General features: G+C 36.8%; 1 protein-coding gene across 1 annotated transcript; it reads right to left on the bottom strand.

Moving 5' to 3' along the window:
* Window positions 1-24,099: 24,099 nt before the first annotated feature.
* LOC114364466 (uncharacterized) lies at window positions 24,100-26,540 on the bottom strand. Its single transcript, XM_028320632.1, has 2 exons — window positions 25,561-26,540; window positions 24,100-24,554 (listed from the first exon to the last, which is right to left on the bottom strand). The coding sequence occupies exons 1-2, from the start codon at window positions 26,051-26,053 to the stop codon at window positions 24,100-24,102; spliced, it is 948 nt and encodes a 315-aa protein (XP_028176433.1). The 5' UTR covers window positions 26,054-26,540.
* Window positions 26,541-27,302: the final 762 nt, after the last annotated feature.

Raw genomic sequence — 27,302 nt, 5'->3', positions numbered from 1 at the left:
AGCTCACTATCCGGCCGGATACCGGATATTAAAAAACTACGAAAATTTCCTATAATAAAATGAAACACATTAATCTTTGAGTTAAATAAATATCAATAAAATGGCTTATAATAATGACGGTTTTTATCTAAAGTCCAAAAAGTTACTGTTACTTCGATAGTGAGTGTAGTGGAAGTTATTAAATGAAAAGAGTGGACTGTATAAAGTTAATTGTCTATTAGGTATAAATTCACAATGATATTGAGACCGTTTAGTGCAAAGTAGTTGAAGAGAGTGCGTCAGGATCGTCTTCTTCCATGTTCGCTCGCGAACCGAACATTGCTCGTTCGTTCGCCGAACGCTCGCCGCTCCCTCCGGTCACGCCGCCCACGGGCAATGTCCGTCAATAGACAGTTACAAAAAGCCATAATAAGGCCTTTCAAAAAACTAATTTCCTTTCTGGGCTATTCACTCTAATGACGAATACATAAATAGTAATATATTTTAGAGTAGGCGCACACCGTTGTGTTTTCGTCGGCCGATAGTTTAGTCGGGCAGTTAATCAGTATGGGCATGTATGGTAGTGCGCACACTACGCCGATTCGATTTGGCCGATACTTCATACAAATTAAAATCGGGCACAACACAACTATCGGCCAACTAAAAATCAACGGTGTGCGTCTACTCTTAATGTCGAAATATGGCCAAATAAAATAGGCGATCTTTTTTGTCTGATGACATACAGAGTGACTTTGAAATCGTTGGCATCCTTTTAATATAAGACTTCACATGATAGGTACATAGTGCATTCCCCAAATAGTATCCAATGATATTTTATGTCATTATTTTAACTATGTATTTGTATTAGTGTGCTCTTATAAAGAGTTTAAAACTATTGTACAGTCAACATTGGCTCACATAATATTCTAAATTCTATTCTTTGTCTTACTACCGATTTGTGTTGATAATAATCTCTATTCATAATTTTATTTTTCATACTTTTTGTATTCATACATTTTTTATTACTACCATCGAAACTGATAACAGTTAATAATCATTTTTTTTAACAATACTGTTACAAACAAGAACCATTTTAAATACATATTTTTTACAATGAGTATGTTTTTAAATATTATGTAGTTTTTAATTTTTTTATGAAGAATGATCATTAGGGTAACAAATGGTATGAGAAATATTTTCAGACCTCAAATGACAGGAATTGAAAAGTTATGTAAGAAAGTGCGCACCCGTCAACAGCACATCATCCTATACATTTTGTTGCAAAATAACACTTAATACCTACATTGAAATAAGATGCCACAGTATGAAGATTGATGTGCTGTCGTCTGTACAAGATTTCAAATATTGAAATTTTAATTCAATTGATATAAGTCATATTTGGGGAATCATGTCATCAAAGTCACCATGTATAATGCAGTTCAGTCAGATTACGCAGCAAGTAAACTAATTGAATTTTCGCTATTCTATCACATACTCACGATGGCAACCGAAATCGCCCGAATGGATCTGCCCCTTAGACGAGTGGCAAAATCTGACATTCTATTCGAACGAATTCGATTTCCGAAATGTGTGACTTGTCTAGTCTACTAGACCCACTGATCGCGCTCGAAGCACCTATGCGGCGCCAAACTCGTTACGACATGCAACATGACAATGGGACAACTATCCGGCCGCCGGATATCCGGCTATCCGGCCTAGCAGCTCGCCGGATATCCGGTATCCGGTATCCGGCCAAACAACTATCCGTTTCATCTCTANTTACATTTTTATTTTTTTATTTAAAATAATACAAAGTAACGTCATCGAATACTTTTGAATTAATAAAGGTAAATTTGCTGTATAAAATATCAAAAGACCGACAGTAAAATATTTTAACCCTTAAAAGTTATCGCCATTTTTAACGAAAAAAAACACAAAAACGTGAATATCTCGCAACTTTGGTTTTGTCAGTTATTTAATTCTGCCACGACGGTGACGATATGTATGTATAGGTATCCATTGTAATGTAAAGTTTAAATTTCCCAGCAAAAGGATGTTCCGTAACTACTTTTGTAGCAGCTGGGATGAACATCTTTAACTTAAAGTATTTATGAGTCACGCCGCGGGGTATACTTAACTTATATTACTAATCACGCTTCCAAATTACGCATGTTTTGATATCCTTCCCAAACTCATCTCAATCCCGAACCTAGACCTGATCAATAACAATAAAACTAAAGCAACAGTCGTCCAATTACGCGGCCCCCGTTCCCGGGTTCATTTCCCGCTAATTCGGCACACGATAAGGCCTCGTTAATTTCCGTTACCAGTCACCTGTCGGGGCGGTGACGTCATTATCAAATGTACGGCTCATTTCCTGCTGGGAACATGTCAAAATCATTTGGGCGCATTTCTAGTTCTCTCAGCATTGATTTTTTTATCAAATAACCAGCCACTCACTCTAAAATAGAAATAAAAAGTATAAATCCAGCAAAGCACTCAACATGTAGTTGTAATAAGAACAAAAATGTATAATCTGACGTGCTGTCCTACTGTTCATTAGCAATACCACTTACTCAGGCGGTCCTTCCTCCAGCATTTCGATCCCTGAGACGAACAATTTCATCCGAGAACTTCTGGCGTTGAAATCGAATGTCAGTTTCATCGGGAGCTGTTAAGGAAAATAGCAGAAAGTTCGCAGTTTTTGTCACTCAAAGGGAGAGTCGTAAATAAAATTAAACCGGCATCTCATCTATTGCAACCGCCATCCTCGGGGAGACAAATTTAGGTCCCCGCCCGAGATTAAAGACGTCTTAACGGATATTGAAATTTTACGAGCTCTTTGAAAGTCTTATTTTTAAACTCCTACTTTTGTTTATTTCGGACACGTTTTTGTATTGTGACAGACATTTTTCAAGGCGAGCTTTTTATTATATCGGAATCGGCTTTGAATGTGACGTGAGGTTAGAAGTTTAAAGGCCTCTTTCCATTAGACCGATGTTATTTGTTTAGAAAATTTACGGTTTCTTTCATCCGAATTTGTCCACCAATTCTGATTTAAATTTGAAATACAACAGCAGATAATGATAATCTATCTATATATATAAAAATGAAACCCGTTTCGCGTTGTCACGGCATCACGTGTGAACGGCTGAACCGATTTCGATAATTCTTTTTTTTAAATGTTTGTGGAAGTCCAAGGATGGTTCTTACGAAAAAAAATTTAAAGAAAATCTCTACGCTAAGGCGGTACGAAGTTCGCCGGGTCAGCTAGTATTGTGATATATGTATAGGTGCTTACGATGGAAATAGGATTAAAATTAAAAGTCAACCTGTCTATTTAAGCTTGACCAGTGTAGGCGATGTAGGTCGATGGGTGAACGAAAGATGATGAGAAGATGAAATGAAAGTCCAGTTTGTAAGTAAAAAACCGAAAGGCGCGTCCGGGGGTGCGTACGTGCGTTCGCGGAAGTTGTTGGATCACGACTGGCGGCTCTCGGCCGCGTGTACGGCGCGGTGGGCCGCGAGTGGCTTCTGGCCATAAAAGGACAGAGGCCTCCGGCCAATCAGCGGGCCGCATCGCTAACGGCTAGCTCTAGCATGTTCTAGGCGCGACAATATTATTACCTACGCGCACCCGGAGTTGCGTATTATTTATTGATCCCAAAATCAAACATAAACATGTAGGTAAACAACCGTATTAAACATTTGGATATAGGTAATATTTTAGTTTTGTAAGAATAGATAATTGCACATACATATAGCATTCTAAGGACATATTTCAGTTACTCAAAGAGGCAAATCTAGTAACAGATAAGTTTCATAAACAAAACACAAGGTCAATTAATAATTATTTTAGTTACATTACGTATAAATATATCTCAAAGCACATAAATACGTAGATCTAGCTACCTAGCATCTACTCTTGGTGGCCATCGTCAACATCCTCCCCCCTAGTGTCGCCTTGCGACACTCATAACCTAAGTTGTACTACGCGCGTCACTGGTCACTTCATTACAGCTGATGGTCCCAGACCTTAGTGCCAGTTAGTTGCCTCAAGCACGGCTCAGCCAAGCGTTGCGCGGTTCTAATACAGCATTCATGAGTAGGTATTAGGATAGGACGATGGTATAAAAACGGTAAAGTATAAACAATAATTTTCAGTTGCACGCAGTAAACGTGATCAATCGTCAAACCCAAAGAAAAGAAAGATAATCTAATACGGTGGTAAGCTACTAAATATAAATTAAAGATAACAAATTAACTTAAAAAATATAAATAACTTGAAAAAATCGAATTGCCTAAGGCGGGAATTGAACCCACGATGCCTTAGGCAGTTCGATTTTTTCAAGTTATTTATAATTTTCAAATTAGTTTGAGATGCGACTCTTAACGCTAAAAATTAAATAACTATATAATGTGTCATAATTTATAAATAAAACAATTTGCTAAATATTTTCATGGCTTTATTTAAGATTTGGATTATAAAAAATATATGTTTATGTAAGCAACTACTCGTATAGATTGACGAATTGTATGATTGGGCTTTATACGTGGCGTAGTTTTGCACATACGCCTATTTGCCTAAAATTTTATTTTGTATCTAATGGGAAAAAAAATTTTTTTTCTTACTGATGTTATAGATTAGAGCAAAGTGAAATCATTGCTTAAATAATTGGAAAAAGGCGTAAGCGGCAGTTTCGCCCTTATACGTAGGAGCCATCGATCAACACCGGTGATCAACTGCTAAAAACGCTGATGGCCACAGGGGCTTATTACGGACATGATATTAATTAATGGACAGATGGCTAATTAAGCCAGTGTACGTACGTAGCGTGGTTGCAGTTGGACTATGGGCGATTTTAAGTATTATTGTTAATTAGTAAGGTTTTTAATTAATGTACAGATAGCAAATTAAGCCAATGTGCATCGTGCATTAAGAATAAGGGGATTTTCAAAAAATATTATTATATTGCCCGCGGCTTCACCCGCGTGAAATTTAGTTTGTCACAGATCGTCATAAATTATAGCCTATATGTTACTCTGGGTTATAAACTATAATACTGCGAAGTTTCATCAAAATCCGTTCTGTAGTTTTTGCGTGAAAGAGTAACAAACATCCATCCAGACATCCAGGCATCCACACTTTCGCATTTATAATATTGGTAGGATAGGATAGGATTTACTTTAGTAAGTAAGCCGTAGTGTAGTTCCGACAAAGTAGTGTAACCCATGTCTTGGTTCCCTACGATATCTCGAAAGTAAAATCATCGATTTTCATTTCAACGAAAACTAGACCGAATGCACCACTGATCGATGCCTTGATAAGAAGTTAATTCCCCGATGTAACGATTCACCGAAAAATAACTTACCGATGCCTATTTCGTCGAATGTAACATTTCACCGATCTTCTCCTTGTCGTGACGACAACAAACCTGTGTTAGCCCAAAACTCCGCTACAAGAGTGGCGTTGTCAGTAGCATTCACCGATGAATCAAGTAAATCTACCTATATCTAATCTAAAAAACCCTTTTAGGCGATTATCTCACTGTGCCGCGCTCAGCCGCGGTCCGCGTTTTCATATAAAAAAATCCCGCGCGCAGACGCGTTATCAGTGTGTTGAGCCGCGCGTGCTTTCTATACAAACTGAGGTACTTGCATACAATGATTAAATCTGTCGTCTCTAAAGATTGTTAAAATAGGACTTAAACTCACTCTAAAACAAATTTTCATCACTTAACTTGGTTAGTATGATAGCAGAAGTTCAGGCAACAGCGCCAACGTCCATCAGTCCAACTTAACAATCTAATTTTAATAAAAACCGTACTTCCAACTTAAACGCTCGGACTTGGACAATCGAGTTAGTACAAATTACGAAGTGGGTCATCCAGACGGTAGTTCCAGACAAAACTACTGGCACTTAATCAAAAACAAAATGGGTCTAGTTAATTGTGTCCCGTGATTTAGGGGGTATTTGGGAGTAGTTATTGTGCAGCTGGTACAGAAAAGCCAGTTCATTAGTAAAAAATCGAATGAAAAACAAAGGTCTAAAATACATTTTTAAAATAAAAATCCACCTCATTAACTGTCATAAGATTAGATTACAACTTTCAAAATACGAAACGTGGTTTATGTTAAAAAAAAAGTTTGTGTCAGTAAGCAAAACAAATGCTGATTATTTACGGTGTGAGATATTTCCGTTTAAAAATTGTAAAAGATCTTTGAGTTATTTTATTTTAAAGATGTAAAAACAATCAGTATTTTTATTATTATTTGATTCTGTTGATTTCATGGGCTTATAAAGAGTTTTTTCTGGAAAAATTGCTTGAAGACCGTTTAAGACACAATCGAAAGCCACGGGCAGTGTGTTTTGTGTTATTATAACGTATCACAGAATGGAATCGGCTTCAAAAACTTGCTAGGGGGTTGTCATCAATTCTGACGTTCTGATACGTCACGACGCAACACATCATAATATATTTTATAGATATAAATCCAGCTTATTTTTTTTACTGTGAGCTAGCTGTTCTTTCTACGCTGGCGGAACCGGGCAGCACATGTTTGCAATTATATGGAGGGTCAACATTTTTACAGCATTTTGCGGATTTTTTGCTTTTAATGGGCTTTTGAAGTCTGCAGGCAAGCCTTTAATCCTTTGGGTAGCGACGTTATGGCATTGTTCATGGAGTTTTCGTAACAAATTCGTCGCTAATACGAGTTTTAAACCTTTTATTCGGACATAACTTTGGTAGCCTTTTTTGTCATTTAATGAACAACGAAAATTCATAATATAAAATTGAAAATTGATACTAAATAGCTTTTGCCCGCGGCTTCACCCGCGTGAAATTTAGTTTGTCACAGATCGTCATAAATTATAGCCCATGTTATTCTGGATTAAAATAATAATACTGTAAAGTTTCATCAAAATCCGTTCAGTAGTTTTTGCGTGAAAGAGTAACAAACATGTTAACAAAGTGATAAACATACAAACTTTCGCATTTATAATATTACTAGGATAAAGCTGAAGAGGACTGGGGGAGGCCTTTGTCCAGCAGTGGACGTCATTTGGCTGAAACAAACGAAAGCTGAAGAGTTTGTTTGTTTGCTTTATAGAGCTAATCTCAGGAACTTGGTCTGAATTGGAAAATTATATTTGTGTGTTGTGCCCATTTATCGAGGCAGGCTTTAGGCTGTGTAATATTACCCTACTACAGCTAATAGGGGCGGAGCAGTAAAGAAAAATGTGGCAAAAACGGGAAATATTATTTGAACTATTTTCACGCGTACGAAGTCGCGGGAACAGCTAGTTGTCGTAATGTATGTAGTGTTGACACCATTTAATTATTAATTTGAATTTATTTTAAGCATGTATGCATTAAATAATGTTTATCAGGTAATAAAATAGTTATTATTGCTATAAATAAATTGGTTACTTTATAACGAGGTTTTCACATTCGTGGTTGTTATTATTCTCAGAATTATATACATTTTGGTACTTACAGTCGATAATTAATGTTACGCGCATTAAGCACGATATAAAGTTTAATTTAGTTGAAAATACAATTAATTTAATTTAGCATAGAGTTTAAATTAACATAATTAGTTTATTACCTGACTGCGCCAGAAGGTGGGGTATGTTTTTTACAATTCCAATTCCAACTCCGTATTATTATGTATGACATTATCATCGTGATTACAGTCAAGTTAGTCAGTTGTATAATACTTAAAAAAAGGGATTTCTCTCTCAATCAATTATTATTCTAGATTCCTGAAGACCTGCATCCAGCGCCTTTCTGCAACCTTATAAGGTTATCTGTCCACGCCACGTCCACTGTATGTAAGGTTATCATTTCAGAACCTTGCTGCCCAATCTGTGTCAGTTCTGCGTACTATGTGCTCTGTCCATTCCCTCTTTGGCTAATTTGTCAATGTATTGTATAGGTATTCATAATTTATTATTTATATTATGCCTAGGCGCAGACCACCGACTTTTAGTTGGCCGATAGTTCTAATTTGTATGAAGAATCGGCCGATACCAAATCGGTGTAGTGTGCGCACTTTAATACATTTTCATGCTGATCAACAGCCCGACCCAACTATCGGCCAACTAAAAGTCTGTGGTCTGCTCCTAGGCTAATAGTAAAGACATAAAATATGTTGATATTATTTACTATTGTTGACTTTCATGAGGCATTTTGTAAAGCAATTTTTCCTCGACATAAAATCTCGGTAAACCTTAATTGCATGTAAATAAATAAATTAAAAGAGACCATAAAACTGCAGCCGTGAATTATTCATGAAAACATTTTAAATGTAAAATTAAAATGTAATTTTCATTTTTCGTTTAAACGCTATTAACTTTCGGAGTGTTCCAAGAAATTTTAATGTTTCTTATTCATAAGTTAATTTCGTGCGAACAATATTTTCGAATGAATGAACTTTCGTTTAATTAATAAACTTATTACAATTTATACCTACACGTCAAGACCTACTTATAATATTTTCAGTATTTTTACGTATTTTTTTCTCTATCGCAACCAAATTGAATCTTCTTTTTGTCGTATCGACAACAAACCTACACAGCGTCTGCCCAAAACTCCGCCACAACAATGGCGTAGTCAGTATTACCAAAACTAAATTGAATTATCAAAATTAATTCCTAGATGCATACTTTTCCAGACAACCAAAATCTAAGAAAACATTAAATGATTAAATTGGTATGATAGTTTCAGAAAAAAGAATAATTAGCAATCTGTTTCTAGTTTAATTAAAAGACCAATCTAAGTTCATAGATCAAGTGCCATTTGAAGTAGTACGTCTCAAGTGATTAATGTTTAATGATTTTCTAAAAGCTATAGTAACATTAGTTACTGTTTCATCTTTTATATCTATTTTTAAAAGCGAAAGGTCACAGATTGTTTGACTCACTCATCACGAAATCTAAGAAACTACAAGTGCTAGGAGTCTTTTTTGCATGGGGGTTTCCTTTAGAACGTAGGTGCTCACTTAGACAGGATTTTGCAAAATTCAACCCCTAAGGGGGTAAAACGGGATCCACTAGTTATTAATAAAAGTATAAGCTTATTTTTTATTCTACAAGAAAGCAATTGAAAATCAAAAGTCACTGCAAAATTAATTCCCCCAAAAGATACCTAAAACAGAAACTTTCAAGCAAAAAACGATCCTTGAACAATTTTCTCCCCAGACTTTTTTTTATTTGAGGCAATAAATTTATCAAAACATTACTCTCAAATGAAGTCGACGTATAAACAGTTGAGCCCTAATAGAAAAGGGTTCAGTAAGTCAATTCTTCGCGTGGTCCCGAAGATCTCGGGAAGCGCCTGGATTCAGGCAGCGCAACACCGATCGTTGTGGAAATCCTTGGGGGTGGGAGGCTTTGTCCAGCAGTGGACGTCATTCCGCATCCAGGTACTTCCCGCGACCTTCACCAGATCGTCGGTCCACCTAGAGGGGAGGGCTGCCAACACTATGTCTTCCGGCCCGTGGTCGCCATTCGAGAATTTTTCTACCCCAGCGGCCATCAGCTCTAAGTTTGTGCAGCTCTTTTATCTACGGTGAAGACCTCGCTTGAAGTTGAAGTGGCAATGGGCAGAGCACATAGTACGCAGAACTGACGGCCGATGGGGCAGCAAGGTTCTGGAGTGGAGGCCGTGTACCGGAAAGCGCAGCGTAGGACGTCCACCCACAAGGTGGACCGACGACATCATAAAGGTAGCAGGAAAGCGCTGCTGGGCGCAGGTACCAACCGGGCAACATGGAAAGCATTGGGGGAGGCCTATGTTCAGCAGTGGACGTCCTATGACTGAGATGATGATGATGATGAAGATCTCGCTTGTCAAACTCGTGTCTACCGACATTACCTCAGTTGCGAATAAAATAAAACGCGGGCGTAATGGCCGAAAAACAAGTCATTTGTCATGTTCCTTCTCGAAAAAACACGTAACAATGTGTCAGGGGCACATTCGGTAATAAATACGACAAAGCAGTATTTTTGGGGTTCCTTTATGGTGAAAAATGTGTGAAAATCCGTGAAAAGGATTAATTTTAAAAAGTATAGACTTTATTTTCTGTTTGAAGTTTTTAATTTTTGTGTTAAAAATGTACGAAAGATATTTTTAAATGTACAGGTCTATTTATGTATTTTAAATGACTAAAAACATGAATAATAATCTTAACGGATAAATAAATAGGCTATCGTTGAATCAAATCAAATTGCGATGTAAGATACTTGAACATTTGCTCAAGATTAGTTTCATTGGTTCCTGAAAAAAAAAAATGATACAAAAGCACTGCTGGTTTGCCCTCCTATAATATAAATTTTGATATTGTTTATTAACGGAAAGCGCAGTGTACGACGTTTACCCACAAGGTGGACCGATGACCTCATGAAGGTAGCAGGAAGGTGCTGGATGCAGGCCGGTACCAACCGGTCATTATGGAAACCATTGGGGGAGGCCTATGTTCCGCAGCAGACGTCCTCTGGCTGTAATGACGATGGTTATGATGATGATGGATCGTAGAATCGCTAAATTCAAGTAGCAGTGGGCGGGGCACATAGCTCTAAGAGCTGATGGCCGCTGGGGCAGGAAAGTTCTTGAGTGGCGACCACGAGCTGGAAGACGTAGCGTGGGCAGGCTTCCCACTAGATGGACTGACGATCTCATGAAGGTAGCAGGAAGGCGCTGGATGCAGGCCACTACCAACCGGTCATTATGGAAACCATTGGGGGAGGCCTATGTTCCGCAGTAGACGTCCTCTGGCTGAAATGATGATGATGAATCTTCGCAGACTACAGATTTTAGTCGGCCAATAGTTTGGTCTGCTTTTAATTTTTAAGAAGAATGGCCGATACCCAATCAGTATAAAAATGTCCAATTGATGTAAAAGTTCGTAGTACGTGCAGTCGTGCATACATGTTCATACTGATTAACAGCCCGACCAAACTATCAGCCGACAATAAGTCTGTTATCTGCGGAGTGCCTAATAACATTGTTGATCTCCAGAACCATACTTTAGTAAGAATTCGTACTCAGTTCAAGTATTCCCTCTTGAACAACGATGAGCGTCTCCATTCACGGGCAAGCTTTACTGAATTATGAAAATCTGAAACTCCGTCACATTCAAATCCCTACAGAATCCATATTGCGGGCGGGAAGTCACGTTTTTTGCTCGTTTTTTTTTCGCTTTTTACGTAGTTTCTTTGTACTAATGAGGTTCTGTACTAGACAGATCACTGTGGCAGTTTTTTATTTTGTTTAACATTATTTGCGGGTGTTATGGCTTTCTAATTTAGTACTCAATCTATTATTATTATATCTAAACTACTATCACTAAGGAAATGCTATCTTTTATTTTACAAAAAAAAGGATTTAAGTATGTTTATATCCGTTGTCTAGTACCCATAGTACAAGCTTTGCTTAGTTTGGGACTAGAAGCGCAGTGTAAAATGTCCAAGGATATTTATTATTTTATTTATTATTATTATTACTTAAATCCATCCTTTGGCTGAAAGCTGAAATGGCTACTGAACCAATTTATGTAACTTTATTTGTATTATTTAATATTGATAAAATTTATATACCTAGTACAGGCCTAATGAATTACATCTACCTCTATCTTCTAGCTTTACTAAACCTTGATGTAGCTCTCTATTTTTGCATTATGTGTCCCAAAATTATTCGATTTTTATTCACACTAATTTATTAATGTTCCAGGGTAAGTGTGTCCTAAATAAGTGTTAACTCTTTATTATCTTTCAATTGCTAAATCCAGTTGGATCGGGCTCGAACTATCAGCCTAATGTCCTAATAGTTGGGTGCAAAACTGCCCAGTTAATGTTGCTATAAACGCCAGTTTAGGGTTAATTGGTTCATAACGACCCAGTCGCATCTCCGGGCCTCTTTTACTAGATAAGAGTAAAGGTAGAACCGCCATTTCATTCTGTAAAATGTTTAAAAGCTGTTGAAATAAAAAAACACTAATTAAAAAATTATATGTCAAATCTTCGTCCTCTTTTAAAATGAATGATGTCCACTGCTGGATAAAGGAATCGCCCAAGGTTTATCACAGCAAAACGTAATGATGAAACTAAACATAATGGGCCTCATAAATAAAAGTTACGCCCTAGTTTAACTCTGGCTTAAGTTTTCATTTAGTATGGGGAAATGTCATTTAAATCCAGAGTAATTCCTAGGTGTAACTTTTTATTAATAAGGTAATGTGCTCTAAAATTATAACTTCACGACGAAATAATTTAGGAGATTCGTAAGAGATTTGAACAACACGTAGAATTTATTCGACGCGCTAGCTTTAAGCATTGATTAGTAATAACATTTTACTCGAACAGTTTTGCTCCTAAAAAGTTACCAATACATCATAATATCTCCAAACAAAGAGGCTAGTTTTCATAGATTTAATACTGAACCGAGAAAATATATTTTATTTAGAAAATATCAAGATTACTCGAATAGTATTAAAGTAAATTACATGCACGAGTAATTCAGCACATTTTTGTTTCGTTACACAATAAAATAATACCATTATAACAGAACTTTTGATGGATTACGTTCTTAATTAAAAACCTTGCTATTAACTGTGTGAATCGTTAGCTGACTATTATTTTCACACTATAATAATAGTCTTAATAATCACCTTTTTCGTTGCAAAATAGTTCTTAACTACAACGAAATAAGATGGCTGTTTTTGTCACACTGTACAACGGTTGCGTGCGATAAGGTGACATGTTCCGGCTGTAAAAAAGCTATTTCGGTGGAGGGTTAAAAACGCACCGTCATTAACATGATATTTAGGCTGGGATTTAAAAAATAGTATGATGACTAGCATTTTTTGAGAGTACATGCAATCCTATCCCACAAATATTAACTGTTTATGAAGATGGATAGATGTATTTTTACGGAAAAACTACGAAACGGATTTTTGGTCTACCGGAATTCGGTAATAGCAGACTTATCAACTCGGAAAGGGATCAACACTATATCGCCATTCGCGAGCTGTCATCGCCTTTAGCTCGCTATCAACCGCGAGGCGAGGCGTTTACGTTGGTGCGGATAGTGTGCGTTGCAGTATGGAGTTTCATATAGAGAATACTGACCTCTTAGAGTTGATACGGTAACGATCCCTTTCCGCGTTGATAAATGTGCTACGTCCTTTAGAGGTAAGTGCCGTGAAGGAATACGGTTTCGTAATACGTGACAATACAGTCCGCAGTAGGTACAGTCACGGAATGAAAAGGTTCGTCAGTTTTCAAATTGTTTCCTTCAACGAATCGCGACCACATATTACCTTTTGAAAGTATGTTACAGAATAATCTCGAGTTAGAGAAAATAATCTTTAACTGTTCGTCAGTAAAGTTCAAAATTATTCAGATCAAAGTTGTTTGACGATTTAACTTGTCAAGAAGATTATTATGATTGATAAACCTTCTTGTTGGTTCAACCTGCCATTATCTATTAAATAAAAAAAAACTACATTTTGTAACATTGCACTGATGGGATACAAAAATAAACAAGCAAAATCTTATTCGTTAGCAAACGTCATATTTATTTAAATGTTAGCAGCACTGTTTCTTGCACGGTTATGTTGGCAGGTTTGACTCTTACAGTACCCAGTGCAAGCGAAAACCGACACTAAGGTGACGAACCTTTTCATTCCGCGACTGTACTTGTAAAACTATTTGTTTGGTAGTTTACACACTAGATCCGATATCCGTCATCCGATTGCTTTAGTAGGGAAGATCGAAGAGATTGTGACATTGTCGATTTTTTGGAACTTATTAACTACTCGAGAGCTCCTAACAGTGTGTGTTTTTATTTCAAGTCTCGAGATAACAAAATTAAATACTCGCTGATAGGTATTAGGTTTCAAAAAATCGACAGTGTCACAACTCTCCTCGGTCTCCACTACCTAGTTTTCTAAATCTCTTTTTTAAATAATAGAACGGGACTATTCCCACCTCTCGTTCCCACCGCTGCAACGCCTGTGTAGCCAGGATCTACAGCTTGACCGCCATAAAAACCCAACCAATGAAGGTCAAGTTTGTCCCGGGGAAAAGTTAAACTGTCATTGGACCCGCAACGAAATTAATCAGAAGAACATAGGAGTTCGAAATTAAGGTTCGACTTCCATCCATTGCAAAGCGGGTGACAGGTGACAAACAAAGGTTTAAAACCTTTAAGAAAAGATCCCTTTTTTGAGAGATTCTACTTATCTATCTCACGTAGTGCGAAACTCTAGACTTGTTCTATCGACTGTACAATAAATACCTAGATCAAACGTAGCCTTAAATATCTAGGATAGTGTAGGAAGCAGATCGGTAAACACAATTAAGCGTGTTTACGAAGCAAAGATCAAATGTTTGCCAGCCATTTCCCCGTATTATGATGCAAAACAATTAGCCTAGTAATTGACGGTATATTGGCAGGGCTGGCACAGGATATTTTTAATAAACAGTGTAGCGTGCGCTTATATGAAAAAAACGATGCTAGAGAGACAAATCTCCTTTTTTCGTGTCGTAAAAAACTTTGCTTTGATGCTTTAAACCTAATTTTGGTAATTTCTGTCTTTCCCTGCAAATTCTATGAAAAATTAACTTCTATGAAAATATAATGCAATACAACAGTTAATTTTTTTTTTAATATACAGGTACGTATAAAACAAAATTTGACCTCTTCCGCCTGTTCGTAACTGATTTACCTCCGTGTCTGTCTGTTTTACTGTTAGCGAGTTGAATTTCATGAATCGTAAAAAGATAGGACAGCGTGTTTTTAATTTAATATTGTAGATAATAAATATTTAATTAAATAAAAAATGAAGGATGGGGTAGAATACAAGTAAATTGTTCGATGTATGTATATGGCGGTATTATTTAATCCTGCTTATTCTCCTTACAGTATTAATACACCCACCCACACGTCAAATGGGAGGTACAAAACCCCTTCTGGCACAGTCGAGTAAAACCATTAGTTATTCTTTCCCTTTCTCCATTAATTCAAATGCAAGTAAAACTGAAAACCTTAATAAAAGGTGCGTTACCCTAAGCGTTATTTTAATCCTGCTCAAGCATTATTCATTTTTGGTAATATCTCAGTCCGTGACTAGCTAATCTGAATTCAAGTGTTTGAAAGCCTCGAAAAATCTCCAGACGGCTGTATTTATAATGGTTATTCAAGTGCTGAAAAGTGCGAATAAATGGTTAAAAGTTATATATTAAGTTTAAGCGATTCTAGTTGTATTTTTAAAGCTAGTCTTAGAAAATATTTGTGATCGTGTTTTTATTTTTTACTAGCTTTCCGCCCGCAGCTTCGCTCGCGTGAAAAAAGGACTGTTTTTTTGGGGTTTTCCCGGAAATATTTTCTTTTTTTTCTCTCTCTTTATTCTCTCTCTCTCTCTCTTTTTTTCACGTCGTAAAAACCATCCTTGGATTTTAACGAATAATAAAAAAAAAATGGTAAAATTGGTCCAGGCTTTGTTGAGTTATGCGCTTACCAACACATTTTGCGATACATTTTTATATTTTTTATTGAGATTGGATGCGATTATTCACAGCGTAATTATGAGAACAGGCAGGTTTTGTAATTACACCTTACGTTACAAAACATTACAAAAACTACTGTAGGAGATAATATAATGAGAGTTTTTCAATTTTTAATAGCAAGCCAAACAGTGTATTTTTTTGCCCTTTTTCAGGGCATAATAAATAGTCAATTTCTGTTCTTTTTTTATGCAAAACAAGGCAGGTATTTGACCACAATCGCACCTGATGTTAAATGGGATGCAGTCTAGGATGGTACATAATAATATCTTCTTCAATACCTACTATCTTGACAAATACAAGTACAAGTTTAGTAATATTCACTAAGAAAGTTTTTCTAATAATCGCATCTGTGTGGCAGTTCATATAATGAGTTCTTTCCCAAACTTCACAATATTGAGAATTTAGCAAAATTGAATTCATGCCAAACTGAAAACGGTATTGAAAAAAGTTTTTCTAAAGCGCTCATTTACTGTCTTTGTGTAACGTTTATTATTTAGTTTAGTATATAAAATAACAAAAGGAAACTTTAGCCTTGGCAATGTAGGTGTTATATAATTTTATTTATTTAAGAACAATATTAACTAGCTGCCTCGGCAAACTTTGTGATGGGTTATAGGTGTTAATTGAAAAATGATAAAAGAATAACAGAGATTTTAATAGATTTACACAGGAACTACAGACACTAGACAGCCTTACAGACAGAGAGACCGGAAACAGCAAGTGACAGATGTCAAAAAAAAAATTGTATTTGCGTTTAGAAATTACAACACTGGCCCTTAAACCAATACAATTTTTGGTTCTCAAACATAGAATAGTTCACAGTATTTTGCTTGATTTACACAACATTTTGTAATAGTTTCATGATAAAAATAAAAAATAACACACATGCAATTTTAGAACAATCTTAGAATTACACAGTTATCATGTTTACAACTTTAACAGTAACTGGTTCACAAACTTGTTATGAACTTCCTTAGGCAGTGGTTTTGTTAACAAATCTGCTAACATATCTTTTGTACATAGATATTTTACATCAATAGAACCATTACATATGTGATCCCTAATGAAGTGGTGACGAATATCGATGTGTTTAGTTCTGGCATGGAACATCGAATTCTTGCACAATTTTTGTGCTGACTGATTGTCATTATAGATTGTAACTTTACACAACATACCCAATATTTCCTGCAAGAAATTCCGCAAAAACAATGCCTCCTTACAAGAGTCGGAGAGTGACATGTATTCCGCCTCCGTGCTCGACAAGGCCACAGTTCGTTGTTTTCTGCTTTCCCATGACACTACAGAGCTACCAACCTGAAACACATACCCAGTATATGACCTGCGATCTCCTTCATCACTCGCCCAGTCAGCATCTGCGAAGGCCGTGACGTCTAAGCCACCCTTTTTGAAAACTAGACAATAGTTCATCGTGCCTTTCAGGTAACGAAGAACCCTTTTTGCTGCCTTCCAGTGGATTTCTGAAAAAGACTCATTGAATTGGCTTAAATAGCTGACTGCATGAGCGATATCCGGTCTGCTGCAGACAGCAACGTACATAAGACAACCTACTAGGCCTCGGTAATCTAGGTTATCATCTTTCTGATTACCCTTTGGCAGTTTTATTCCCGATTCCATTGGTGTGGGTGATGGATTACAATCGTCCATTTTGAATCTTTGTAATACCTTCTCAATGTAGTTTGTTTGATCTAAAGTTATTTTGTCATTATATTTAGAAATTCTAATTCCCAAGATGTATCTAGCTGGCCCTAAATCTGTTATCTCAAACTCACTTCTCAATTTCTGTTTTATATCAATAACCTCTTCATGAGCATTGGCTGTGGACATCAACAAAATGTCATCGACATACAGGGCTATTACAATGAGTCTATCATTACTAGATTTATAATATACACATGGTTCCAATGATGACTTGTTGAACATTAATTTCTCACATAATATTTTATTTATCTTTTCATACCACGCTTTTGCTGCTTGTTTCAAACCATAGATGGCCTTATTAAGTTTGAAAACTTTATTTTCTTTGCCTTTTATAACGAATCCTTCAGGTTGCTCCATGTATACCGATTCATAAAGGTCGCCATTTAAAAATGCTGTCTTAACATCCAAATGCTCAATATTCATTTCATATTCAGCAGCGATAGCTAACAGTGTTCTAATACTAGAATATCGAACAACTGGTGAAAATGTCTCACTATAGTCTATTCCATAACGTTGTGTGAATCCTTTGGCAACTAATCTAGCCTTATATTTCAGGAGCTCACCATTTACACCCAATTTCCTCTTGAATACCCATTTACATTTTACAGGGGTATGACCATGAACTCTATCTGTAAGTGTCCAGCATTGGTTGGCATTGAAAGATTCATACTCATCTGCCATTGCTTGTTTCCAGCAGTCTGCATCAGGAGCACCCAGCGCCTCGTGCACCGTCTGTGGCTCATCGGTGTCACCATCACACGCAGTTCCTTTTACAAGCTGTGCTGCCATGTATTCAGGACCAGTTTCTTGTTCTGAATATGAACTCGAAGATTCCTCTTCAAAATCTGGAACATATGTTTCATCCGAAGTATTATCTGTATAGAAGCTTTCCTCACTCATAGAATCATCAACAGATATAACACTGTGTCTCGGCTCAAGCTGATTTGAATATGTGTCATCAGAATTTACCTCGCTTAATGATTCTGAGGGAGGTTCAGTCATATTTTTCTCATCTATAATTACCTCTGTGGATGATTCTTTTGTACAATTATCATCATTTGACACATTTTTGTCATTAATATATTTATTTTCAAAAAAGGTAACATTTCGTGCCTTTATACAATCTTTAGGGTTATCAGGGTTTAACAATCTATAGCCCTTTGTATTTTCGCAATATCCAACAAAAATATACTTCTTGGCTTTGGGTTCCAATTTGGTACGATTATTTACATGTGCATAAGCGATGCATCCAAATGTTTTTAAATATGAAACTGATACCTTGCGATTTGTCCACTTCTCTTCAGGAGTGTGCCCCTTGACAGCTTTAGTTGGTGACCGATTTTTCAAGTACACAGCTGTATTCACAGCTTCAGCCCAATACTCTTGTCCAAGCCTGGCTTCCTGGAGCATACAGCGTGTCTTCTCCATGATGCTTCTATTAGCACGTTCAGCAACTCCATTTTGTTGAGGGGAGTATGGTACAGTGGTTTGGTGTACTATACCATTCTCCTTTAGGTAATTCTGAAATTTCAAATTACAGTATTCAGTTCCATTGTCAGTTCGGATGATTTTAAGTTTCTTATTAGTCTGATTTTCAACTAGAATTTTCCAAGCTTTGAACGTGTCAAACACTTCATTTTTCCCTTTTAAAAAATATACATAAGTTTTTCTAGTAAAGTCGTCTATAAATGTTACAAAGTAGCTTGCTCCACTGAAGGATTTACAAGGCATGGGACCACATAGGTCACTGTGAACTAATTCTAGTACCTCCGTGGCTCTGTTAAAAGAATTTTTGGGAAATGGCAATCGAGTTTGCTTTCCCTCGACACACGATACACACTTTTCTATGGTACTATTATCAAATGAAATGCCCATTACCATACCTTTTCTCATAAGTTCCATGCTGCGATGATTGAGGTGTGCAAGTCGTCGATGCCAAACCTGCTGCGAAACTTCTTTCTTCTCAGTAGCAGCTGTCATTGCAGTTGCTGATGAATCTGCACTGCTTGAAACTGGCTCTTTTTCACAATATATCTTGTCAGTATTACCTAAATCTGTTGGAACGAGAGAAGATTCGCATTTTGTGGCAAGGTTACAATCAAGATTAGGTGGTTCAATTGTGTCAAGTTGATAAATGCCATCATGTTGAGTGGCTGTAGCAACTATTATACCACTATCATAAATTTTACACATGCCAGAACTAAACACTACTTTAAATCCTTTATTAACCATGGCACTGACTGACAGTAAGTTAACTGTTAAATTTGGTACATAAAATACGTCACTTATTGTCCTTACATCACCATTTTTCAAGTGCACTTTTGCAAAACCTTTACCAGCTGTGTATAATTTATCACCATTTGCTACATTAACTTCAATTGACTTTTCATCACTCAAATCACTTAGCACACTTTTATCTCCGCACATATGTCCCGTTGCACCACTATCGACATACCACTGGCCGTGTTTGATGTTTGCTGACAGCGCCATCAATAGCGCCTTTGATGCATCTGGATTGGTCTTCATAGTCTTATTGTATGATGACTGAGGACAATCTTTGATGAAATGTCCTACTTTCTTGCATCTATAGCATCTTGGTTGTTTTCTAGCAAGCAGGGCAGATGCAGCTTCACTTTTATCGGTTCTTCTAATATTTTCTTGGAGTAATTTTCCTTTCACAATTTCACTGGACAGTTTTACATTCGAGTTCTCCATTGCCATGATGAGTGGCTCGAAGTCTGATGTCAGGCCGCTAAGCATGATAACAGCCACGAAGTCATCTTCCAGGGGTGATCCAATTTCGCTTAGCTGTTGTGCCAACTCAGTAATTTTGTTGATATAACACTCCATACTGTCGCTCTCGTCCAATTTAGTCGAAAATAAGGTTCGGAGGAGCCCTAGCCTCCGGCACAAACCTCGATCTTCATAGGCCTTCTCGAGGCTGCTCCAGGCCTCGTGTGCTGTCTTAGCGTTTCGAATGTGTGGAATAGCTGATGGTTGAACGGCTAGTGCAATACGAGCCAAAGCCTTTTGTTGCTTCTTCCCATCACTTTCCTCGTTTTCCACACAATCCCAAAGGTCGTCCTGAATTAAAACCATTTTCATCATGAATTTCCATGAACTGTAGTTGTCAATGCCCTTGAGTTTCTCGATGACCACATTTGGAGAAGCAGAAGACATGATGCTGACAAAATCTCACCGTATTGTAATAAGTTAGTTTGTTTGTCAATTGTACTATTTCTTGGAAATACGAATTATAGCGACATCCTGGGCCCATAACCTGATGGGTTATAGGTGTTAATTGAAAAATGATAAAAGAATAACAGAGATTTTAATAGATTTACACAGGAACTACAGACACTAGACAGCCTTACAGACAGAGAGACCGGAAACAGCAAGTGACAGATGTCAAAAAAAAAAATTGTATTTGCGTTTAGAAATTACAACACTTTGTACCGCCTATGTTATGTAGTAATAGGATTTCTAATGGTGAAATAATTTATTTTTTCATAAAAACTCATTTATTCATATAAGTAGGCTTTTAAAAAGCACTTTTCTACGTCCCAGTATTAACCCCACCCCTGCTTCAGGACAATAAATGGGCCAGAATGAGCCAAATCGGTCCAGTAGATTCAGTAGCCTGTTCAATTCAAACAATCAAAAAATATTTTCTCTTCATAATATTAGTGTAGATGATAATCCCAATACTAGTAATCTCTTTATTAGAGGTAGGTAAGGTATATTTGATACTTTTTTTTATCGTCTATTTTTATTTATTTTTTACCTGGCCAGCGTGAGGAGTGAGGAGTGTACGCCAAATTCTCCGTTTGCTTCTGGTAGGTAAATTAAAAGGTCGTGCTCCTTCAATGGACACTAATTAATTAATGACTTGATGATAATTACTGTCATTTATTGTCATCCTAGACTCTAGTCTCAATGAAACTGACGACCGATGGGGCAGCAAGGTTCTGGAGTAGAAGCTACGTACCAGAAAACGCACAAGGTGGACCAACGACCTCATAAAGGTGCTGGATGCAGGCCGCTACCAACCGGGCGATGTAGAAATCATTGGGGGAGGCCTATGTTCATCAGTCGACGTCCTGAGGCTGAAATAATGATGAGGCTCTAGTCTGAATTCTGTGTCTGAAAATTCTGAGTCTACTTTATAGCTTAATTCTAACCTACTATCAGTCTGTTGAACTTGATAACAAATTCCGCGTATATTTAGCTCATATGTTTTTGTTTTTATGAGGAAATTCAAACAGAATGAAATGTTACGTTCATACATTATGTAGTTCGCTAAGAAAGCCTTCCTATGTTTCAATTTACATAATAATCGGGATCGCAGCATTGCGGAGCGAAACAAAGAAGGGAAAACTGTAGTTTTTGCCAGTAGGTACTTATTATAGGCCAAGTTTATTAATAAAAATTATCTGTCTGTGTCTAAAATAAAGATAAATATAAAATTTGTAAGACATTATTATCCTATAGGTAACTAATATTAGAAAGCTAAAGAGTTTGTTTGCTTGAACGTGCTAATCTCAGGAACGGGTCCGATTTGAATAAAAAATTTTGTGTGGAATTTATAATTCCATTTATCAAAGAAGGCCTTGGGTTATTTATTAACAACACCCCACAGCCAATAGGGGCGGAGCAGTAAAGAAAAATGTTGCAAAAACGGGAAATATTATTCAAAATATTTTCACGCGTCTGAAGTCGCGGGCACATCTAGTCGTATATAAAATCTATAAATCTTTGGCGTTCGAACTTGACGAATACAAGTTGCGGTTGTTGTTGGTTCGAAATCCGCTGGGGGCTTGTTAATTTAATGAGAACGAGTTATTCAAACCCGAAATTGCGTTCAAAGTAAACCTTCGAGTTGCATGTCATAGTTAAAACAATTTATTACTCTATCTTATAATCAACCAAGTTAAATACTTAAAACGGGACTATTCCCACCTCTCGTTCCCACCACTGCAACTCCTGTGTAGCCAGGATCTACAGCTTGACCGCCACAAAAACCCAACCAATGAAGGTCAAGTTTGTCCCGGGGGAAAGTTAAGCAGTCATTGGACCCGCAGGAACTACAGACACTAGACAGCCTTACAGACAGAGAGACCGGAAACAGCAAGTGACAGATGTCAAAAAAAATTGTATTTGCGTTTAGAAATTACAACAATGTCCAGGAAGTAATCAAATAAAGTATTTTAATTTAATAATGGGTTTCTAAATTCTACTAAAGTTGTTACAATAACTATTTATAAGCATCCAATCGTACCTATAAAATACAATTTACATTCTAAAATCATTACATTCGGCCATCCGTCACCATGATGCCTCCTGGCATACACGTCTCATAAAAATTAATTCATTACATTCGGCCTGGTATTCGCGTCTAATAAAGATATTCTGAAATCATTACCAATAATTTTTGAAACAATACGAATCATATTTAAACAACTTTTGACAACTTGCAAATAATAAGTTATACATGTGCAAATGTTTAAAAAAAAAAGAAGAAGAAAAAATCCTGAATTTTATTTGTTGTACTTAAAAACTAGTCCTAAGTAACTTAGGTATTATGCACACCTGGTTGGGTACAGCAATCTATACATACTAACTTTCTTATTTTTTATTTATTTAAACTTTTATGCCAAAATAAATTTGAACATAAGGCGAACTTAATGCACTAAAGCATTCTCGACCAGTTTACCTTTGGGTTGAGCAGAAAAGAAATTTGTTTGGCGGTACTTCTAGTGCAGGAAAGAAAAACAAAAACAAATATACTACATACATAAATAATATATTATAGAATATACAGGGTGTTTCTTGTAAGGTGTCAAGCCGAAGGCAGGTGATAGGTGAGGACTAGACCTATCGATTTCACCCCCATGTATGTTCTACGATTTTTCGTAGTTTAGANATATTTCCAGCTTTCATACATTTAATACAGTTACAAACAAACACGAAATCAATGGTTTCTGAGAATTCTGAGTGCCTTAATGCCGTCCCCTTTATCTGTTTATTTAGTATTTATTAATTAGTATCTCTTGATGATATTGTAGCAAGTTAAACCTAAAATCATGCTTTCCGTAAATAATTTAAATTTAACCCTGAATAATGCTTCTCTAAATTGTTACCAAAATTACAATACCAGCTGCTCCAGCTTGGATGAAAAAAATACATTATTCACAAAAAAAATTTCAAAATAAAAATTTTGCCTAGTTTAAACTGACTGTACTGAAAAAAAAATGTACTACGTGGGTGTGGCAAGTGACGTCATAATTTGGCGCATTTAGTAAGGATTCCAAAATAGTATAACACTTGGTAAATTTTTGCTGTAGTTGTAAAAAAAAATTTGGAAAAAGTGAAGATTTGTGGCAACACGAGTAAAAAGACCGTCACCGGGAGTAGAATTTTTAGTTTTTTTTTTAAATGCCTATTATTTTGACAAAATGCCACATAGATTTTTTTTTATATTTTTCTGATAACCAGCATAACTTGCCTCAACACCCAGTTCCGGCTTGACGTTACATTACGGGACACCCATATTACTCAATTAAAAATTTAAATTTAAAAAATTAACACTTCTAATATGGTAGGTAAGGCAGGCGGCATACATTTAGTATGAAATTCGGAAACATTGNTCACAAAATTAACGATAACTTCTAAACTATGAAAAATCGTAGAACATACATGGGGGTGAAATCGATAGGTCTAGTCCTCACCTATCACCTGCCTTCGGCTTGACACCTTACAAGAAACACCCTGTATAATAAATAAATACATACATAAAATAGATGATTGAGTTAAACTGAAATTACAATTCANGCTGCAAGACGGCGAAAGGTGGATCCTATGGCGATGGGGCGGATACCACCATCTTTCTTGCGGAAGGCACAGAGCCTTGCACCGTAAAGAAAAGGGGAGAAATTATCTACTACCTTACCTGAAAGGAGGAGGTTGCAAAGCTTCGTAATGTTTGAGAGAAGTGTTCTGCCGGCGTCGGCGGCGGAAACACTCACCAAATCCTTTAGGTGTTGAGGAGTGATACCGTCGATACCGCCAGCAGAACCAGGGGGGAAGGACATGATCGCAGCAAGGGTGTCGCTGTCATCAACAATCTGTAATGGTTGATAATTTAGGGGGGGTGGAAGACAAACGGGAGAGGGAGGAATTGGACGTGAAGGATGCTTTTCTTGGAGGCTCTTAAGGGTTTCTTGATTTGGAGGAGCAAGGGTGTCATCAGAGAAAAGGATTCGAGCTGCATTTTTGAGGTCACCATCCATTACTTTAGAGTTAAGTTTGCCTTAGTTTTAAAAAAAAAATCTGTTTTTTGTAAATAAAATTATACATTTTACTTAGAACTATAAAGTTCTAACTTGGTACCTTACCATCAGGTGAGATACAGGCCAAGAGCTTCCTCGTTGTGGATAAAGAAAGTAGGTAAATTTTAAGCCGACTAGTATCGGAATAATTAATTGGCTTCTAATTAAGTACAGATTCAGGATGTTACTTAAATTGTAATAAGGGGATCAGCTACCGATTAACCGTATTAGGAGCTTCCTTGTGTTTACACGACCACACAATTACACGTACGTGTACACGTGTATCAATTTAAAGGCAGCCTTACATAGTTGTAATAAGAACTATTTCGCAACAAAAATATGTGTAGGCTGATGTTGTATCGACTCCCAGTAGAATTAATCGAAAAAACTACTCTGGATTATATTAATATTACCTATACTAGCTTTCCGCCCGCGGCTTCGCCCGTGTGGAATTTTGTCTGTCACAGAAAACCTTTATCGCGCGCGTCCCTGTTTAAAAAACGGGGATAAAAACTATCCTATGACCTTTACCGGGACTCAAACTATCTCTATGCCAAATGTCATCAAAATCGGTTCTGTGGTTTAGGCGTGAAAGCAAGACAGACAGACAGAGTTACTTTCGCATTTATAATATTAGTATAGATAGTATAGATTACACTGGTCAACAAAAAAAATAAAATTGTTTGTTTCCTGTGATTTTTTTTCTGTTTCTATCTCAAATTGACGCATATTTTTTAAATATGGCAACAGTTTTTCTCTAACAGCTTTTGTTTTTAAGTTATAGCTATCTACCCTCATTTAATATTTTTACTTAGATTTTTGNGGGGGGTGGTAGACAAATGGGAGAGGGAGGAATTGGTCGTGAAGGATGCTTTTCTTGGAGGCTCTTAAGGGTTTCTTGATTTGGAGGAGCAAGGGTGTCATCAGAGAAAAGGATTCGAGCTGCATTTTTGAGGTCACCATCCATTACTTTAGACTCTACGGTTCGGTAAATATTTGCAGATGAACGAAGAGGGAAAGGCGGAAGGAGAAGAGGATTCGGGTTATGGGATGAATTTTCAATGAGCGCACGGGTGAGAGATTTTGACGAGGGACTGACATGAAGATGTGAATATGAAAAAGTGAAAAGATTTTGCCAATTCTCGGAAGTATTTAAAAGACATTTTTCAATGACGGAAGTAAGAGATTTTGCAAGAGAGATCCTTGCTCCTCTGGGAATCCTTTTTACAACACGGATGGAGTTGTGAAGATGGGTGATGAAAGATTCGAATGAGGGATGAGGAGTATTTTGTGGATTTGACGGAGGGGGTGCTGGGAGTGATGAATTTTTGTGGCATCTTGTGTTGTGAATATTTAGACCACGTTTGCCCTTGTATAATTTATTGTCGTTGCATGTAGTGCAACGAAAAAATTCCGGCTGTGAGTGGGAGCCTGGGATAACGGAAGAACTCATGAAAAATAAAGTAAAACTAAATAATAAAGAGGTACTTACTTAAATTAATAAATCATACAAAAACATTTTGTAATCCTACACGACATTATGACATAATAGACATAAAATGACAGTTATTTACAAAATGATGTTGTTGCTCGGTTGTTGATGCACATGCGCTAGGACGCCCGATGTAATTGGCTGTCTCCTAGCGTTGATAGTAGCACTCTCCGCACATGCGTTGGGACGCCCGTTGTGATTGGTTGGCACCTTGGCAACTCGTACTGCTAAAATGGGCGTCCTTAGCAACCGTCAACTCGACGGGAAATATTTCTTTAGAGAAAGGCAATCCACGCACCATCCAGAGACAGGACCTGGGAGTCTGCCTACATGCGCAAGGCAGACCCGCCACACACTTTAACCTTCCAAACGGTGATGAGGGCAAATTAAGCCAAAACAACAAATAAAAATGCCAAAATAACAGAGGTGGTTCACCGACACGTGCTGTCAGTTTATTCATGTGTTAATTCGCCCGCACAATAATCCCACTGAAAGCTTACGTACAATCGACATCGAATGCTGTACACACGCTGAAATGAATTTATCCAAAAGCCGCGCGACTGCACGCTGAAGATTATTAAATTCGGTTCCACGGTGGTCATCGAATTATCGGGAACTGACCAAAATGTGTGTAAAATTGTAGGTGTGTGTAAATGTTTGCGAACCTAAAATAACTACGCAGTTTTTATTCATAACCCTTGAAACGAAGCTGATTACTGAATCGGTTTTCGAGCACCGCTGATTGGTTTAGCGCGGACACTGGCAAAAAGTGGTGAAAAAATGCTACATTTTTATGCTAATTCTAAATTAATACATAAAACTGAGTACCTAGTACTCAGTTTTATTTATTAGAACTAATACAGATTTAGCTGTGAGCTTTGCTTGTCAAAATATCCATCAAATTTCATAAACCAGCTTATCATTAACGTATTCAAATGCGCATTAATAATCTCGTTAAACAATCACTATTATAGAACAAAAGCAAAATGTATTATGAAATTACAAATCATTTGCTCGTTCGAAATTAATTCCAATGAATTTAATATTGTAACAATCAAAATATCATCTGCATTTAACACGAATCCGTGAACCGCTTGAAATGCTCACAAAATTTTCTCGGCTAATTAATTTTAGCCGAAAACTCATCACGTATTAAATGTCAGGAAAATTAGTTAACACAACTACCTAAATAGTTAATTTTACCTGTGAG

This window comes from Ostrinia furnacalis, unplaced genomic scaffold, assembly GCF_004193835.3.
Source record: "Ostrinia furnacalis isolate ACB-3 unplaced genomic scaffold, ASM419383v2 OfSCF7437, whole genome shotgun sequence".
In the NCBI taxonomy this organism is placed as follows: domain Eukaryota; kingdom Metazoa; phylum Arthropoda; class Insecta; order Lepidoptera; family Crambidae; genus Ostrinia; species Ostrinia furnacalis.
Note: the sequence above shows the minus strand (reverse complement) of the source record. Positions and strands in the feature narration are given on the sequence as shown.